Raw genomic sequence first — 19,315 nt, forward strand, 5'->3', positions numbered from 1 at the left:
CTTAAGATTTGAATAAGCAAAAAAAAAGTATATGGTTCTGAAACTGTGGGAGGCCCTACAAGACAAAAACAGCATTTTGGCGGAGGTGGGGGGGAGGTGCAGTTCAAGAGGAGCAGGTACTTAAGAAATTGAGGGACAAAGAGCAAGCATCAAATTAGGAGGGCAAAGGAGGACAGGCAGATAAGGAAAATCTCAAGGCATTTTTAGTGTGTTAAGAGCAGGCAAATATCCCCTTTGAAACAAAAGAGAACGTTTTGTGTTTAAAGCCATGAGTAGTGGTGAAGTCTTAAATGATTGTTTCTCTGTATTCATTCAGGAGAAGGACATTGTAGTTATAGATTTTTGGAAGATGGTAATACTCCAAACGATATTATCATTTAAAAGGGGGAACCAGATATTTTAGCAGGTTGATAAAGATGGATAAATCCTCAGGGCCTGACTGATTCAAGCTACCATCAAAAGCAAGGGTGGAGATAGTTGAAACCCAGAAAGAGATTTTTAAAATCTTTATTGAGGAGCCAGATGATGGGGCAAAACTGTGGGTTCCCTTATTTGAGAAAGATAGCAGAGTTAAGCCAAGTAATTACAGGCCAGTGAGTCTTGTATAAGTAGTAGAGAATTTAGTAGAACAAATTCTGTGAATGGGATCAATCTACCCTTAGAAAAGTAAGAATTCACCAGAGATAGCCAAGATAGCTTCATTGGTGGGAGATTCTGACTGATTAGTTATAATAAGTTTTTCGAAGATCTAACTAAAAATATAGATGATGGCAGTGCGATTGATATAGTGTTCATGGACTTCAGTAAGTTATTTGACCAAGGTCCCAAATGGAGACCACTGGATTCAAAATTGGCTTGATAATAAAGGGCGATGGTGGAGGGTTGCTTTTATGACTGGAAGCCTGTAACCAATGGTGGACTCCAGGAATTAGTGCTGAGTTCTTCATTGTTACAAACATTAGTAACTTAAAATTTAATATAGGAAGAGTGATTCACAAGTTGATATTTTTATTTAGTGATACAGCACGGAGTAGGCCCTTGTGGGAACAACGCTACCCTAGCAACTTCCGACAAACCTGATTAACCTTAACCTAAAATCACAAACAAGAGAGAGTCTGCAGATGCTGGAAATCCAAGCAAAACACAGAAAATGCTGGAGGAGTTCAGCAGGCCAGGCAACTTCTATGGAAAAAAGTATAGTCGACGTCGCGGCCCAAATGTCGACCGTACTTTTTTCCCATAGAAGCTGCCTGGCCTGCTGAGTTCCATCATTTTGTTTGTGTAACCTTAACAATTTACAATGACCATTTAATCTACCTGGTATATCTTTGGATTATGTAAGGAAACTAAAGGACTTAGAAAAAACTCAAGCATTCCATAGGGAGAATGTATAGAGACTCCTTACAGAATGGTGCCAGAATTGAACCCTGAACTTCAGAATGCCCCAAGCTGTATTAGAGTCATGTTAACAGTTACACAACCATGGCCCAAAGATCCATAAATATGAGTCTAATTCTAAAGTAGATAAATTCCCAGAATCTCACCTAATGTATCCTTGGGCTTCATGGGAGGCTAGAGGAGAAATTGCAGGAGCCCTTGCAGTGAAATTTGCTTTATTGTTAGTCACTGTTGAAGGTCCGAAAGACCAGACGTTTAAGAAGGTAGCAAGAACAAGCCAGGGAACTGCAGGTTAGTCAGCTTAACATCAGTGATAAGGAAGTTATTGGAGGGAATGCTAATTCTGTTCCCAGGATGAGGCTTTTCTTTCCAGGACGTCAGAGATGTCCTCCTTCAAAAAATGGGGATTCCCTTTTTTCACCATTGACGCTACCCTCACCCAAATCTCATCTATTTCCCGAACATCCGTGATCACCCATCTTCTCACTGCCTTAATGGGGCTAAATTTCCTCTTGTTCTCACTTACCACTCCACAAGCCTTGGTATCCAACACATTGACTCTGCCCTGCCTTGTGCAGCTGGATCCTGGACTTCCTGTCAGATCACCAGCGGGTGGTAAGAGTGGGCTCCCTCACCACCCCTCTGACTCTCAATACAGGAGCCCCTCAAGGCTGTGTACTAAGTCCCCTCCTTTACTCCCTGTACACCCATGATTGTGTCACCACCCACAGCTCTAACCTACTAATTAAATTTGCCGAAGACACTACATTGATTGGCCTTATCTCAAACGATAACAAGGTGGCGTACAGGGAAGAAATTATCTCTCTGACACAGTGGTGTCAAGGAAACAATCTCTCCCTCAATGTCACAAAAACAAAGGAGCTGGTTTGGATTACAGGAGGAATGGAGATGGGCTAACCCCTATTGACATCAATTGATCTGGGGTTGAGAGGGTGAACAGCTTTAAGTTCCTCGGGTCTGTACACACTAGCTGTGTGGTGAAAAAGCACAACAATGCCTCTTTTGCCTCAGACGGTTGAGGAAGTTTGGTATGGGCCCCCAAATCCTAAGAACTTTCTACAGGGGCACAACTGAGTGCATCCTGACTGGCTGCATCACTGCCTGGTACGGGAACTGTACTTCCCTTAATCGCAGGACTCTGCAGAGAGTGGTGTGGACAGCACAACACATCTGTAGTTGTGAACTTCCCATTATTCAGGACATTTACAAAGACAGGTGAGTAAAAAGGGCCTGCAGGATCACTGGGGACCCGAGTCACCCCAACCACAATCTATTCCAGCTGCTACCATCTGGGAAATGGTACCACAGCATAAAAGCCAGAACCAACAGGCTCCGGGTTAGCTTCTTCCACCAGGCAATCAGACTGATTAACATGCTGATTTGAGTGTATTCTATGTTACACTGATTGTTTTATTTATTGTAAGTTACTATGATTGGACATTGCACATATAGACGGAGATATAACATAAAGAATTTTACTCCTCATGTATGTGAAGGATGTAAGAAATAAAGTCAATTCATCATTCTTTGCAACTTCCGCACCATCTTCAGTGGCATCCCACCACCAAACGCATATTTACCTCCCTCCTACTCTCCACTTCCCGCAGGGATCTCTTCCTCCGTGATTCCCTTGTCCATTTGTCCCTCCCGACTAATCTCCCTCCTAGCATGCAAGTGACAGAAGTGCTACTCCTGCCCATTTACTGTACCTCCTCCCTTACCTCTATTCAGGGCCCCAAATAGTCCTTCCAGGTGAGGCAGCACTTCACCTGTAAATCTGTTGGAGTAGTCTATTGTATCTGGTGCCCTTGATGCGGCCTCCTCTACAATGGTGAGATTAAATTGGGGGACTGCTTTGTTATGTACCTCCACTCCATTTGCCAAAAGAAGCAGAATTTCCAGGTAGCCAACCATTTAAGTTCCTATCCCCATTCCCACTGAGACAGGGTGGTCCATGCCTTCCTCTTTGGCCTTCCACGATGAGGCCACACTCAGGATGGAGGAGCAACACGTCATATTCCATTTAGGTGGCATCCAATCTGATGACATGAGTATAGATTTCTCCCTCCCCCTTCCCTCTTCTTCTGTTCCCCACTCTGGCACCTTCTTCTCACCTGCCTATCACCTCCCCCGATACCCTACTATCTTCTCTTTCTCCCATGGTCCACTTTTCCTCTCCTATCAGATTCCTTCTTCTCCAGTTTTTTTGCCTTTTCCACCTACCTGGCTTGACCTATACTGCCTAACCTGCTCAGTTCCTCCATCATTTTGTGTGTGGTGCTCTGGATTTCCAGCATCTGCAGAATCTCTTAAATTTATATACAGTAGAGACTTCCTTGTTATTTCTCATCTTCAACAATTGTATTCTACATCTTAATCTTTAATGCTAAGATTATTTTCCCATTAAAATTGGATCAGTACAGTGAACAAAGTTCTCCCATTTCTTTCTTTTTCTGCAGTATTTATGTACAAAATCTTCCAGGTTCCAGAGAACACATTTCAAAATTTTTCACCCTTCCATATAACTGACAATGCACCACAGATCATACAATCATTGTTATGGAAATTGAAATATTTACACAGTAATGGCACAGGTGCTATTTTGAGATTTGGGTTTTTTTTGTAGATCACAAAATTGTGTCCTAAGAATTTTTACCCTACAAAGCACCCATCATTAAGTCCAGTGTTTCATGATTTACACAGACAGTGAACAGAAGGATCACAAAACATAGGTATAAATCATTATTTCCAATAATTAATTCAGCCACTATGAACACCAGACTCAGTCATAAATGACAACATTGTCCTATACAATTGTCATAGGATTTCCCATTCTTAAGGCAGATTTCAAAATGATTGTCACTTAAAAAATGTAAAGTTGCTTTCTCCCTCATTTACAGATTCATTCGCATGTGGTTTATCAAAATAGTGGATTAATGAAAGTAGCTTGGAGGAGTGGCATTGGGGCATTGGGCATTGAAAGGAGAATTATTGGAAAATTATTGTATATTGTACTCATTGTTTGAAAAAATAATTTTGTTACAAATCATACCAATTTAGGTAAATATACTCTCAAAAACTTACATACAAAGTACTCTATAGATACTCACTGGTTCTTTCAACTGGAAGAGTAGCTAATAAAACTCATGAAATCATGCCTAAAAGTGAGATATAAAAATAAAAATAACTTCTCCATAAACATAAAAGACTTTATGTAATCCAATTAATAGTCAAACCATTTAATATCTTACAGTCACACTTCTACTCATGGATCCAACAATATTAAGTTAAAATCCATAATGGATTGAACAATTTATGAATCACATACATATCTTTCAACAACTATGCAATAATAGCTATTAAGTTACAAATCTATTGAAACAATACCATGTATTGATGATACTACTATTGTTTGCTGACAGAAGCAATGGAGGAATAGACAACTGGATATTAAAACAGAATATTATGAAAATCTTAAACAGAATATCAAAGTTCATTTTACAAATTCCATACTCCTAGATGAAATTAGAAGTTCAACATGAATGTAGCAACTGAGGCTCACTGTTATGGCACATAAATTCTCTGTAATACTTAAGGTAATTGGAGAACAATACAGCAGGATAATATCTGACTAAAGTTGAAAAATTAAATTCTTCCTACATTTTCCATCCACACTAAAGTATTGCAAAATATTAAACATGCTTTTGTAATGATAAAGCTTGTGCTTTGCAGATTATCAATCCCAACTTGCACTAGATACTAAAGTGGCATAATTTACTAGATAACTGTTATTCCATCTTTTACCCTCAATCTCTATTCAAGAGTTCATAGTTAGTTGTAAATTCTGAAATGGAATATTATACTGTAAATTAGTCTTAGACAGATATTGTTAAGTTAATGTGCAGTTGTTATGCTAGTTATGTTGTCAATTGTGTAACCGAGGTCAGTTGCAAAAAAAGTTCTGGGTACTCATGCCTGGACAGATATCATGATATTGTGAATTATGTTTTGGATCAACCATGTACCTTTTAAAATGCTGTTATACAGTGCATGGATTATGATTTTAACTCAAGTATGTACTCAAAATTTCCAACATCGACATCGTCACCTGAGAACCTCTGGTTCATGATTGCTCATTTTGGCGAAGCAGCAGTCAGGATGGTACCTTGAGTCATATATTGGGAGCACACCACTTCACAAGCTACCTACACACTTGCTCTGTCAGCATCTCCTGCCCATCCGTGGATGGTTGCGGCTTGCACGTTGGCCTCATTAGCTATTATAGAACCCACAGGCAGAGTTGAAGTAAGTCAATTCTCAATCTTGAGGAGTGAAAGTCTAAGGAGTAAAAGAAAATTATGATGCTACAAATGTGACAAACTAGTACAAATTAGTATCAGGGATGCACTGTACCTGGCTGCACCATACTTCAGAGCCAGATTTGGATGTAAAATGAGCGATATTGCCACTGCAAGATTAATGAATACTTAAAAATTATTTCCCATCATATTTAAAATAACAACTCCATCTTTTTTGTTCACATGGCCGTATGTATTAGTGGAAAAGAAAACAGATTGTTGAAATCATCCCACACTATCTTTAGAATGATGGACATCTAATCACATACATGCAACTTCTAGGAAATCTGCATATCAGTATAGTTTATAAATTGATAATGTACTAATATCCAAACCTCACTATTCAACCTGCATCCTATCCAGTAACACTTCCTCATACAAGTGGTCCTATACTCAATTTAGTTGCTCTACAGATTTCATTTTCAACAAATTCTACCTGTTACTTACTACTTTAAACTAAGTTAACTAGTCAAATTACTAAAATAACAAAACTTTTATTAATACAAGGTTAAGCCAAAAATCAGTGCTGAGATGGCCATATACATTATGATGCTGCCTATCATTTTCAGTGAAGTAATAAGTGTTCTTGACTGATCACCATAAATGACGCACTTTCATTCTTCACAACTTTTCTCAGAACAAGCTCCAACAGAACTATCATCTTCATACTTTCTCTCTGTGCTGTCCTCAGAGGATTTACTGCAGCAATCATATGTTCTTCCTCCTGATCCCAGACGGGTTCGGCACCGCGCTCCAGGTTGGTACAACTGCATAGCTGGACGGTCCTGTACAATCAGAATCAGGAAAAGTGGTACTGTGCAAACCCATGCATGTGCATTGTGATACATGTTTTATAAGCAGTGTAATTTCAGTGTGACAATGTAATGTCAAGCAGAGGAACTTAGAAAATTCCAAAAAATGGTTCTTTAATGCATATTATTTTATGAACAGTCAAGTGCAAGTGAACCTTAATGAAATTCAGATTTTATAGAAATCAATTTCAACCTGGAGACTAAATTAGAGTCATGGAATCATAGAATTGCACAGCATGGAAACAGGTCATTCAGCCCACTCGTCCACACTGACCAACAGGCACCCTTCAGTATTAATCCCATCTCCCAGCACTTGGTCCAAAGCCTTCCATGCCAAGATGATTCAGGTGCTCATCTAGACACTTAAATGCTATCAGTGACCCAGCTAACAACCACTGTCTCAGGCAATGCATTCCAGGTACATACTACTCTTTGTGTAGAAAGTGCCAGGCATATCTCCTCCAACTCTCTTCGCCCTTACTTGAATCTGTTCTCTAGGTTTATCTACCACTGAAATGGGGAAAGTTTTCCTGCAGAATACTCTACCTATACCCTTCAGAATTTTATATATCTCAGTAATGTGCTCCATTAACTACCTTCACTACAGAGAGAACAGCCCTAGCTTTGCCATATAATGACAATGTTCAAGTGATGAAGGGTCTCGGCCCGAAATGTTGACCGTACCTCTTCCTATAGATGCTGCCTGGCTACCAGCATTTTGTGTGTGTGTTGCTTGAATTTCCAGCATCTGCAGATTTTCTCGTGCTTTCATGTTCAAGTGAATGTTCTCTGCACTCTCTCAGCACTATCACAGCCTTCCAATAGCATGGTGAGAATTGCATGTAGTATTCCAGCTGAGGTCTGACCAAGGACTTATAAAGTTGGAGCATAACTTCATTACTTCTGTACTCAATGCACCAACTAATGAAGGCTACTATCCTATATGCCTTTCTGACCATATTATCTACTTGTGTTGCCACCTTCAAGAATCTATGGACTTCTACTTTCGGGTCCGTCTGTTCCTCAGTATTTCCCAAGACCCAATCCATTCAAATCATTCACTTATTTTCAGTAAAGATTTAAAAATCCCAGCCTGAGTCCCAGCAATCTTCTCCCTTGTCTACCAGAGCAGCCTGGAATAAATCCCATCAGGTCCTCTGGATTTATCTGCCATTGAGCCTGTCAAGGCATAGCGTATCTTCTCTTTTATTTATGAAGATCTGCACTGTAATCTATTACATTTAATTATCTGTTAATGAGTGTCTAAAATACCTCAAGAAATTAAATTCCTTTTCTTGAATTTGTGCAGAGATATTTGTGTCAACAACCCTCCAAACGTTTCAATTGTTCTCAAATGGTAAGAGATAATGACATGATATTGCAATGAAATTAGGGCAGGAAACAAGCAACTGGATTTTCACCAAAATGATCAACGGCAAATATAAATGGAATATTTTGACAAATATGAGTCTAATTTACACCCAGTACATAAAATTGTTAGCCATATTCACAGCAGATTTAATTTATGAAATGCAGAGTCTCTTTTTCTAGATCAAAATTCTGCACACTAAGAAATTAATATTGAAAGAAGCTTTACTGATTTTAGGTAACATTTTGTCCATATTTTACCATTTTATTTGGCCAGTGGAAACAATCAATAAATCAAAATGTAGTACATCTTCTCTAGCTGTGTCTTAATTACAATTCTATATAATTTTATTATGACCTCATTGCTTTTCTTTATTAGCAAGGCATTGAATGTAATTATCATATGCTTCTTAACCACCTTATTTATTAATCTGGAACCTCAGGGATTTGTGAATAGATATTCAAAGTTTCTCTTCACTTCTCAGTATTTGATCACTGTATATTCCTTTGCCCTTCCAAATGCACCATCCCACCTTTTTGTGGATTGAATTCATATATCTACCTGACCAAGCCATTGATAATGATCTGCGCTCTATAATTTTCTTTGCTATCAAATATATGGACAGATTTTGCAGCATCCTTAATTCTTAATAATGCCATTGTTGAATCAAATATTGAAACTAAATAGAGCTTGTTCTGATACCTGTATTATCTCCTGGAAACCGTCTTCATGCAAAAAAAAACATCTCTGACCTTCCACAGAGGTAATTTTGGATCCAACTTGCTACTTTGCTTTGAAAATGATTGTGTTCGTCTTGGATACTTCATTTATTTTTTTTCCAGAAAACCTACATATCTCCTACCTACCTTGGTTAAGCACTCATCTAAAATTTAATCTTCAATTTGATTGAGGATTATTGACAGTCTTAAACTCATCACTCTCTTTGGATTCTGCCTTAATGCTGCATGTTCTCTGTTGTTATTCATCCTTACTCAGCCATAATAATTAGCCATTCAGACATGGCAGTTTTTTTCAACCCCATTCTCCTTCTTTCTTCCCTTAAAAATCTCAACCCCTCCCCCCAGCAATAAAGAACTTTCAGTCATCTATTTCCATCTTCTCTCCCTCAACCACAAATTAAATTTTTCGTTTTATTAATTTTTTTCAACAATGTGATCTCCTCTGTACTGGGGAAATCAAGGTAGTTTAGGTGACAACTTTGAAGAGCACCTCTGTTCAGACCACAAGGGTGATCCTCAGTTTCCAGTTGATTCTCACTTCAGTTCTCCATCCGTCTTTGATCTTCCACTCTATTCCAATGAGGACAATACAAACTGAAGGAAAAGCAACTCATTTGCAGATTCTGAACATTAGCATTGCACTCAACACTAAATTCAACTGATAATTTATTTTCCAAGTCTTGTAACTAGCTCATCCGGTGAACACATTATTCTTGCACCTTTTCTGTGAATTTCAGTTAGTTCACCTCCTACCTACATATTCACAAAATGTAACTTTTCCTTTTTCACTAGCCTTTACCATCTTCCTTCACCAGGCGCTATATTTTGTCAATTTATTTCAGTCTCCATCTTATCACCCACCTTCCATTTTCTTTGCACCATCCCTTTCTGTCTATCTTAAAAAACATATCTTAAATCTATTTTTCTCAGTTGATGAATAATTACCAACCTGAAGCATTGACTCTGTTTCTTCATGGATGCTGCCTGATTTCCCATATTTTGTTTCTATTTCAGATTTCTCAAATCTACAACACTGTTATTGTATTTTTCTGATATTTGATGCACTTAGTGTAACCTTTTTAACCACGGATGATATAAATGCAATTTTCTTAAAGCTGAGGAGAGCGGTATAATGACTTTTCAGGTTCCGCTGCATGTATTGTTAATTATGGATTTACAAGTGGGATTTTCTTATACACTTATAATAATGCTTTCCACTATTTTTCTTACACAGCAACATACACAAAATGCTGGAGGAGCTTAGCAGACCAGGCAGCATCTACAGAAAAAGGTATGTCGACTGCTGAGTTCCTCCAGCATTTGTGCATGTTGCTCGGATTTCCAGCATCTGCAGATTTTCTCTTGTTTGTGATTTTTCTTACACAGTTTAGTGCTCGGTGTTTTGTCATATTTTGCTTCATAGTTCTAACTAGATCTGTCAACACCTCATGAACTAGAACATCACTAGTTATCAAAAAATACACTTTTGGACTATACACTTAATTGCATTAAGTATCATTGACTATTGGTGGAAATTTTTAAATATTTTGTTTGAAACATCTGTAGGTGTTTACTGTATCAAACACGATATAGAAAAGAAAGCAAACAACAGGAATTCTGCAGATGCTGGAAATTCAAGCAACACACATCAAAGTTGCCGGTGAACACAGCAGTCCAGGCAGCATCTCTAGGAAGAGGTACAGTCGACGTTTCAGGCCGAGACCCTTCGTCAGGACTAACTGAAGGAAGAGTTAGTAAGAGATTTGAAAGAAAAGAAAATAGAAAAGAAAGGTTGGCTAACATTTAAGTGAACTGGGACAGCTTGGTATGCCATACAGATATTAGAGTAGGGAAATGTGACAGATATTTGATGTCCATGGTAGGGCAGAAAGCCAATAGTGGCAAAATTAGCATACGGGAAAATTATGAAGAAGCAGCAGCAAAATCTTAGAAGGAACATAGAAAGTACAATGTGTATATAGGAGAAAAAACAGTACAGAATTGAGGGATTGAGGCAAGATCTACTATGTGAGAGACTGAATGGTACAACTGTGATAGATGCACTCAGTGGCCACTTTATTAGGTACCTCCTGTATGTTCATGGTCTTCTGCTGCTGTAGCCCATCCACTTCAAGGTTCAATATGTTGTGCATTCAGAGATTCTCTTCTGCACATCACTGTTGGAATGTGTGGTTATTTGAGTTACTGTCACCTTCCTGTCAGCTTGAACCTGTCTGGCCTTTCTCCTCTGATCTCTCTCATTAACAAGACATTTTCACTCACAAGACTGCCACTCACTGGATGTTTTTTGGTTTTCTGTACCATTCTCTGTAAACTTTAGAGACTGTGCATGAAAATCCCAGGAGATCAGTGTTTCTGAGGTACTCAAACCACCCCGTCTGGCATCAACAATTATCCTATGTTCAAAGTAATTTAGTTCACATTTCTATTCCATTTTGATGTTTGGTCTGAGCAACTGAACTTCTTGATCATGTCTGCATTCATTGAGCTGCTGCCACATGAGTGGCAGATTATATATTTGCACTAACGAGGAGTACCTAATAAAATGGCCACTGAGTTATTTAGTAGGGATGACATGCAGTCCATATGCAAGCCCAGTTTCGAAGGCAATCATGTCTGCTAGAGCTCTAGAGCTCCATGGCTATCCCACACAAGTGGAAGAAGGCTTCTATAAACAGATTATAGAAAAAGAACGGCGAACAGTGTTGAGCCCAAAAGAGCCAGTCTAAGAGTCTTCATTGCCAAAATTACTGCCTAGAGAAGTGAAATAAAAGAAGAGAAACAGAAGTGATGAAGGTAATACTGAGGGAGCCAACAACAACTCATTACTAAGCGATCAATATGATTGTTTCATCATCATTGATCCCACAGTGTAAGCAGGAGTCTGAGGAGGGGCTTGCTTGAGGCAGCAATAGTGTACTTTCATGAAAGTATTTTTAAAAATACGTATGTATTGGGGCTTCCTAGTTGAGTACCTAGTCTGTACATGAAATTGCTAATCCTGACCAAAGTGAGCCTAATGTTAGATCTAGTCAAACAGTCAAGTTTGGGAGAAGTCCTTTGACTTGCACATGCAAGGAGCTGAGGATGCCAAAAAAGTGCCGGCACCACTTAAAGAATTGTGTCTTTGTACAGATCCCCAGGAATCAGTGACCCAGGTGACGAATCTCCCGACAGATGCTGTTTGACCAGCTGAGTACTTACATTACTTTTATAAAAACAAGATCAGTTTTAAATATCTGGTACTCGTGGGTTTTTAGTACAGATGTAAAAAAAAGTTTCCTGAAAAACATATCTATGAAGAAACATTTTTTTCATTTTCTGCAATTCTATTTAATTTCATGACATTACCCATTTATTCAACAAATAAAAATGTTGAAAGAGATTTTTGAAAAATGCTGCTTGACATTGTCTGTGAATTCTGTGAATAGCTAACCACCCAAGATAGTTATGAGAATCGTGTGGTAATGTACAGTTTTAATGCATCCTTGAAGGTTTTTTAAAATTGATTCTCAATTAGATCCCAGTCATTTTCAAATTAATTGTAGGGCATACAATAATCTTTGGAGGTGCACATCCATTTAAGAGACAAGGCATTAAGTTTCAAGGGTAATGACATTGAATTTGAAGATGGATGAAGCAGTTTCATCCTTGCTCCGTCAAAGTAACAAAGATTGGAAATAAGTGAAAAATTAAAATACAGACCTATGCTTTTTATTTAATATTTCTGACTTAGAAACATTCAACCTAATTAATGGTCTACGCAAGTCCTTTACCTATTGAAATCAAAAAAATGTACATCTTGTTTCTGGTTTTTCAAAGGAGACACAAAGAACCACCTATAGCAGAAAACTAAGAGCTTAAAGAGTAAATATCTGAAGGAAAAATGCATTAGTAAAGAAATAATGCTAGGGAAATTAAATGTTAACAAATCTGGAGAGGCTTATTATTTATATCTAAGAACATAAAAAAGAAGTCGCCTTGGAAGTATTGAATGTAATGGTGATATTTTCCAAAATTCTTTTGACTTCAGAGCAGATCCTACAGCTGAACAGTGTCAAATGCAACCACAGTGCTTTAAAAAAGGAAATGATTAAAATCATGGATTCTACACAGCAACAGTAAGCCAATAATGCTAGAACCTGATGTTAAAGATGCAATAATGGGGTTAGACAGAGGAAACAAGATTTATGAAAAGGAAATAATTAACAAATCTACTGCAGTGTTTAAATAGAGGATGTAATTATTATAATAGATAATAGAGAACCAACTGGATAGGGCACTTCAGGAAAATGTACATTGAAGTGCAGCAACCAACAATGAGTTTGTCCCATATGTCCACATTTGGCCCACATCCCACTATACCTTTCCAATCCTTGTACTTATCTAAATGTTCTCCAAACATCTCTACCACCTCTGGCAGCTTATTGCATATGCCCACCACATTCTGTGTGGAAAAACGTGTCTTTCAAGACTTCTTTAAATCTTTCCCCTCTAGTTTTAGACTCCCCTACACTGGCCACAAAAGATTATAACCATTCAACTTATCTATATCCCTCACTATTTTATCTACCCCTTTAAGATCACCCCTTCAGCTGGCAAAAACAGCCCAGTCTATCCAGTTTTTCATAACTCAAACTTTGAGTCCTGGTAATATCCTTGTGATTTTTTTCCTGAACCCTTTCCAGCTTAATGACATTCTTTCCATTAACACAAGAAATTCTGCAGCTGCTGGAAATCGAGAGCAACACACAAGATGCTAGAGGAACTCAGTAGGTCAGGCAACATCCATGAAAATGAATAAACAGGTGACGTTTTGTGCTGAGCCCCTTCTTCAGGACTGGAAAGGAAGGGGGAAGATGCCAGAATAAAATGGCGGGAGGGAGGGGAAGGAGATAGCTAGGTGATTGGTGAAGTCAGGTGGGTATGAAAGGTAAAGGGCTAATGAGAAAGGATTCCAGTAGGAGAGGAGAGTGGACCATAGGAGAAAGGTAAGGAGGAGGGGACCCGGGGTGGGGGGAGGTTCTAAGCAGGTGAGAAGAGGTAAGAGGCTAGAGTGGGGTATAGAAGAGGGGAGAGGGAGGGAAATTTGTTTACTAGAAGGAGAAATCTATTTATGTCATCAGGTTGGAATACCCAGACTGAATTTAAGGTGTTGATTCTCTGCCATGAGAGTGACCTCATCATGGCACAAGAGGAGGCCATGGACCAATATGTCAGAACAGGAATAGAAATAAGTATGAAAATGTTTGGCTATTGGAAGTTCCATTTTTGGCGTATGGAGCAGAGGTGCTCGACGAAGTAGTCCCCCAATTTATGATGGGTCTCATCAATGTAGAGAATGCTGCATCAGGAGCACCAGACACAATAGACAACTCCAGCAGATTCACAGGTGAAGTGCTACCTCACCTGAAAGGACTGTTTGGGGCTCCGAATGGAGGTAAGGGTGGAGTTGAATATGCAGTTGTAGCATTTGGCTGCTTGCAGGAGGGAGATTAGTGGGGAGGGACAATGGACAAGGGAATCATGGAGGGCGCAATCCCTGTGGAAAGTGTGGGGTGGGGGAGGTAAGGGTACGTTTGGTGGTAGGATTCTTTGGAGATGGCGGAACCTGCAGAGAAAGATATGTTGGATGCAGAGGCTGATGGGGTGGTAGGTAAGGACAAAGGAAACTCCATTGCTGTTGAGATGGCAGGAAGATAGGGAGGGTGAAGATATTCGGGAAATGATAGAGTTTTGGGTGAGGGCAAAACCAGTGGTGGATCCTTTCCATGAGCTAGTTGACCAGAACTGCACACAGTATTCCAGCTGTAGATTTGTGTACAGTTTAGATCTTCTTTATCTGGATGGGTATTCTTGGCATGGAAAGAGTGCAACAAAAGGTTTACTAGACTGATTTCTGAGATGGCAAAATGTATTCATGAAGGTAGGTTGTGTTCATTAGGCCCACAGTCACGGAAGCTCAAAACAATGAGAGAAGATCTTATAGAAACTTATAAAAATGCTAACAGGACTAGACAAACAAAATGTAGGGAGAATTCAAAAAGGGAAATAGTGACAAACCAGGAAACTATAGACTGGTGAGTGTCACATGAAGTACTGGACAGGATTCTTAGGGATAGGATTTATGAGCATTTGGAAAACCAAGGCCTAATCATGGACAGTCAACATGGTTTTGTGCAGGACAAATTGTGTCTTATTAACTTGACTGAGTTTTTTGAAGAAGTGACAAAGGTGATTGATAAAGCTAGAACTGTGGAAGTTGTCTACATGGATTTTAATAAGGAGCTTGTCAAGCTTCCTCATTGGAGGCTCATCCAGAATATTAAGATGTATGGGATCCATGAAAAATTGGCTGTTTGGATTCAGAATTGGCTCGCCTATAGAAGACAGATGGTAGCATTGACAGGACATATTCTGGCTGGAGGTCTGTGACTAGTGGTGGTTTGCAAAGGTCTGTAGAGGTACATCTACTGTTTGTGATTGATATAAATGATATGGATGAAAATGTAGATGAGTGGGTTAGTAAAATTTACAGATGGTATACGATGGTGTTGAGGATAGTTTAGAAGACTGGCAAAGGATACAGCAGGATATACAAACGTTTGTAGATCAGTTGCAGACTGGATGGAGAAATGGCAGATGAAGTTTATCTCAGTCAAATGTGAAGTTTTGCACTTTGGAGGAACAAGTGTAAAGAGACAGTACACTATTAATGGGAAGACCCTCAACACTGTCCAAGTCCATTCTCCCTGAGGTGGCTACACAGTTTGGTAGGGTGGTAAAGAAAGCATATGGCAGCTTGCCTTCATTAGTTGAGAGAGTGAGTTCAAGAGTCACGAAGTTATGTTGCAACTGTATAAAACTAGTTAGGCCACTTCTGGAGAATTGCATTCATTTCTGTTTGCCCTATTATAGAAAGGATGCCAAGGCTTTGGAGGGGATACAGAAGAGAGTTACCAGGCTGCTACATGCAATAGAGGGCATGCCACTTTAAGGAGAGGTTGGACAAACTTGGGTTGTTTTCTCTGGAGTGGTAGAGGCCGAGGGGAGATCTAATAGAGGTTTACAAGATTATGTGAGGCATAGCTAGAGGAGACAGCCAGTATCTGTTTCCCAGAATTGAAAGTGGGTATACATTTAAAGAGAGAGGGGGTAAATTTAAAGGAGCTGTATGGGGCATTTTTTTCAAAAACAGAATAGTGGATACTTGGAATGCGTTGCCTGGGTTGTGGTGGAGGCAAATATGATAGCGGCATTGAAGGGGCTCTTAGATGGGCACATGAATGTGTAGGAAAAGCAAGAATATGTATATTGTGCAGGCAGAAGGGATTAATTTACTTGAACATATAATTTCTACTAATTAGTTTAACACAATATCGTGGACCTAAAGCCCTGTTCCTATACTGTACTGTTCTTTGATGTTGGGTGTTCCTGATGCCAAAATCAGGAGGACATGGTATCAGGATGCAATGTAGGTTATTTAGGACTGAAACATTTCTTTACTCAGAAGAATGAAATCTTTCGTCACAGAAATGGAGACCCCGCATTAAATGCGTTCAAGAAGGAGGTAGACATATTGCTTGGTGCCTAAGGAATATGTGAAGAAGCTGGGAAATAGATGTTCAGAGCCTTAAGCATTGAATATCCTGCTTCTGTTCCAGCTCCTATTTACTATGCTGTAATGTTTCAATAAAGGGATATAAAGCTAAATGCTATCTTCACCATGAAATGTAGGATGATGCATAGAAGTGAATTTTAATCATGAACCAAGGAAAACATGATATAAAAAGAGATGGAAAATTCAATTTTTATACTTGATATACATATATTCTCCGTCAGCAAAATATAGAAAATCCTTTTAAGTGAACTTTGCCCCTCCAATAATTCAAGACCTGCCTCTCTATCCAAAGTTAGATAAATTATAAGATAAGCTAAGAACTATAAAGGGAATCCTTATGGCCTTAGAAAAATACCCTATGTTCCTAAGCCACATTGAAAATATTTTCCAAATGATAAATAGAATAAATCAATCTTACCAATTTAAATCACAAGCTCCGAACCAAGAACAGTCACAAAAGCTGTTCAATGCATTCCTCAATACAGAAACAGGGTTCTTCTTTAAATTAGTGTAGATTTACCCAAGACTATTTTTCCGGATAGTTTCTGGTTTATTCCTTATTTTAATGCCTTGCATTACACCAGCACTCCCATTTCCTGAATATTTTGAGTTTTAGAAATCTGTTTATTGAGATAGCCTGTTAAAACTATATACAGGCAAACCCCACATTAGGAGGAACATGCTCCTAGAAAAAGACCAGATCATGATTTTCAGTAAAACAAAACCACATCATCTTGTTGAGAGATGTGGATTTAAAAGTATTTATTTATATACTTTCTTCACAAAAAAAATGTAAGAGTGATTTATTATTCTGTATTCCAGATTTTTTGGTAACTATCTGTGAATTTCATAAGGGCTGATTTCTGTTTCCTGAACTATTGTAACATGGGTTCATTTGTACATGAATATTTTGTATTTCTTCAGTGATAATTCCTCAAAAATGTATCACTTAGTTAAAAAATATAAGTGATACATTTTTGAGGAATTATCACTGAAGAAATACAAAATATTCATGTACAAATGAACTCATGTTACGATAATATGGATATGGATATAAAAATAATTCCCCCCCCCAATCAAGAACATGTTTAAAGGGTAGCAATTAAACCTTCCATAAGTAAGACCTTTCCTTAACCAGCTCTCTAAATCAATGTACTATTTCTGTCAAAGAATAATCTTAAAAACCACTAGTTAAAATAGAAATTTTATTTAAAATTTTCCATCTTGTTTCAGAAGCTGAATGAAATTGCTCATTTCAAATAATTTTGAGATCATAAGTTCAGTAGTACTGGAAATTAAAGAACTCAACTTTACCTCCTTTTGTTAACTTTGAGAAAATTAAATCCTTTAATAAGCATAAATCTTCATCAGCTGTTACTTGTGGAATTAAAAGATTTTTTATTCATTTTTGAAATACTATTTTCTGCAGATTAGTAATTTTTAAGTCAAAACTTCAAATCATTTGGGTTATAATAAAAAAATTAATAACACTTTTTATCCCATCCTAAATATGAAGTTTAAAATGATACAATGAATTGAAACAGTGCCTCGCAGTACTTGTTAATCTACATGTTGTCCATGTTTCAAAGTATTTGACAACTAACTTGTGTATGCATTTAACTTTCAGTATTTTAGAATGTAGAACTTGAATATCCACTCCAATTAACGTTGCCAATACCATAGTAGCTTGAAAAAATGGTGACAGATACCTTATTCCTTATTCGCTCCCTTTTAGATCCCACATCATCGTTTTTGTCTTCTTTACCCAGTTTGTCTATTTTCTCAGTACTGAAGATGTAGTTCAAGCTGTCTCCCTTCTTTTCTCTTTCATGTCCATGTTCCTTCCCTCTTTTTGTTTCTTCTTCTTTAGTTCTCTTAGCCCTCTCCACGTCATATCGCTCTTTTTGCTTTCTGCGCTCATCCTCACGTCGCCTTTGTCGCTCCCGTTCTCGTTCTTTTTCCCTCAATCTTCTTTCCCGTTCCCTCTCTCTACGTTCTTTATCACTATCATTTGGTGGTCTATGTAAAAATAAAATTTATCATTAATTATGTTTCTTTTCTGGCATGCTGCCCGCAGTGACATATTTTAAATAATTAAGATAAATCAGGAAAACTTAAATACCATTTCTATTGTTTGTTATGTAACTCAAAGCAGCTGTAACAAAAAGGGCAGATCTTCTGCTACCCCAAGTTTTCTGATCATCTGTGCCCTGGACCATGCTTTTCTTCCAGCGTGGTCCAGGGAGCAGTCTTCCTCTGGGAGCCTGACTTCTAGCACATAGGCAAGGCCCAGACAACATTGGGTCTCCCTTAGAGCAAGTGGCCGTCTGTTGTGACAAGACCGGCGTTCAAAGCAGCGAGGCCCCGTTCCCCTCTGCTTCTTAGCTGCCAGATCAGCTTTTTATACTGTCAACAAGCATTCAGTCAGGACCTGTCAAAAATTAAAAATGTTAAAAAAAATTAAACAAAAAAAATTCAAGTGTGAAAAAAACACACATATGTAAACAATTAAAACATTTAAATTAACCTATTCCCTAAAGGGTTGAAGTGCTAGGACTAATCTTTCACTGAGAAGACTGTTTACAGCCTTGGCTTGGTAATTGTTCAGCTGCTGGCATGTTCACTGGTCGATGCAATACAAATTAGGTGAATATTTTCTCTCCTCAAAACTTAATTTTAAAATAATGTGAAGCTTTGACATTGCAAACAATACACAGTGCAAGTGTAGAAATTAATGAATGCTGTCATATACATTTTAAACAACAATTTATAATCATAAAAATCAGGTTTATTATTTCACTTCAATGGAAATAAGAACTGGGTGGGTTTATGCCAGATATTGGCTCAATTGCACCCATTTCACATAATTGCTTAAAGTTTAAATCATCTCTTAAGAGTCCCATGAATAACAAACTACTTGTTTTTCATTTCAGATCAATTACTTCCATTTCATTTACCTCAAACAACCTAGACTA

The 19,315-nt window shown here is 38.2% G+C and overlaps 1 protein-coding gene and 1 long non-coding RNA gene across 7 annotated transcripts in view; one reads left to right on the forward strand and one right to left on the reverse strand.

Annotated features, from left to right (window-relative positions):
• The window catches only part of LOC134349562 (uncharacterized), a 49,359-nt gene that overhangs the window by 16,406 nt on the left and 13,638 nt on the right, over positions 1-19,315 (forward strand). For 2 of the 3 annotated variants that reach the window (XR_010018710.1, XR_010018709.1), the window contains exons 2-4: positions 6,415-6,534; positions 9,933-9,989; positions 11,855-12,106. This is a non-coding gene — a long non-coding RNA (uncharacterized LOC134349562). Of the gene's footprint in view, positions 1-6,414; positions 6,535-9,932; positions 9,990-11,854; positions 12,107-19,315 lie in introns of those variants that run through there. The other variant, XR_010018711.1, reaches the window with a different exon arrangement.
• upf3a (UPF3A regulator of nonsense mediated mRNA decay) overlaps positions 4,647-19,315 on the reverse strand; it is a 57,149-nt gene continuing 42,480 nt past the window's right edge. For 2 of the 4 annotated variants that reach the window (XM_063054074.1, XM_063054072.1), the window contains 2 exons: positions 18,050-18,359; positions 4,647-6,562 (listed from right to left, as the gene is read on the reverse strand). In XM_063054074.1, coding sequence (XP_062910144.1) covers positions 6,392-6,562; positions 18,050-18,359 — 481 coding nt within the window. In that variant the 3' untranslated portion in view covers positions 4,647-6,391. The remainder of the gene's footprint in view (positions 6,563-18,049; positions 18,360-19,315) is intronic. The other 2 variants (XM_063054073.1, XM_063054075.1) reach the window with 2 other exon arrangements.

The sequence above is a fragment of the Mobula hypostoma genome, chromosome 7 (genome assembly GCF_963921235.1).
Source record: "Mobula hypostoma chromosome 7, sMobHyp1.1, whole genome shotgun sequence".
NCBI lineage: Eukaryota > Metazoa > Chordata > Chondrichthyes > Myliobatiformes > Myliobatidae > Mobula > Mobula hypostoma.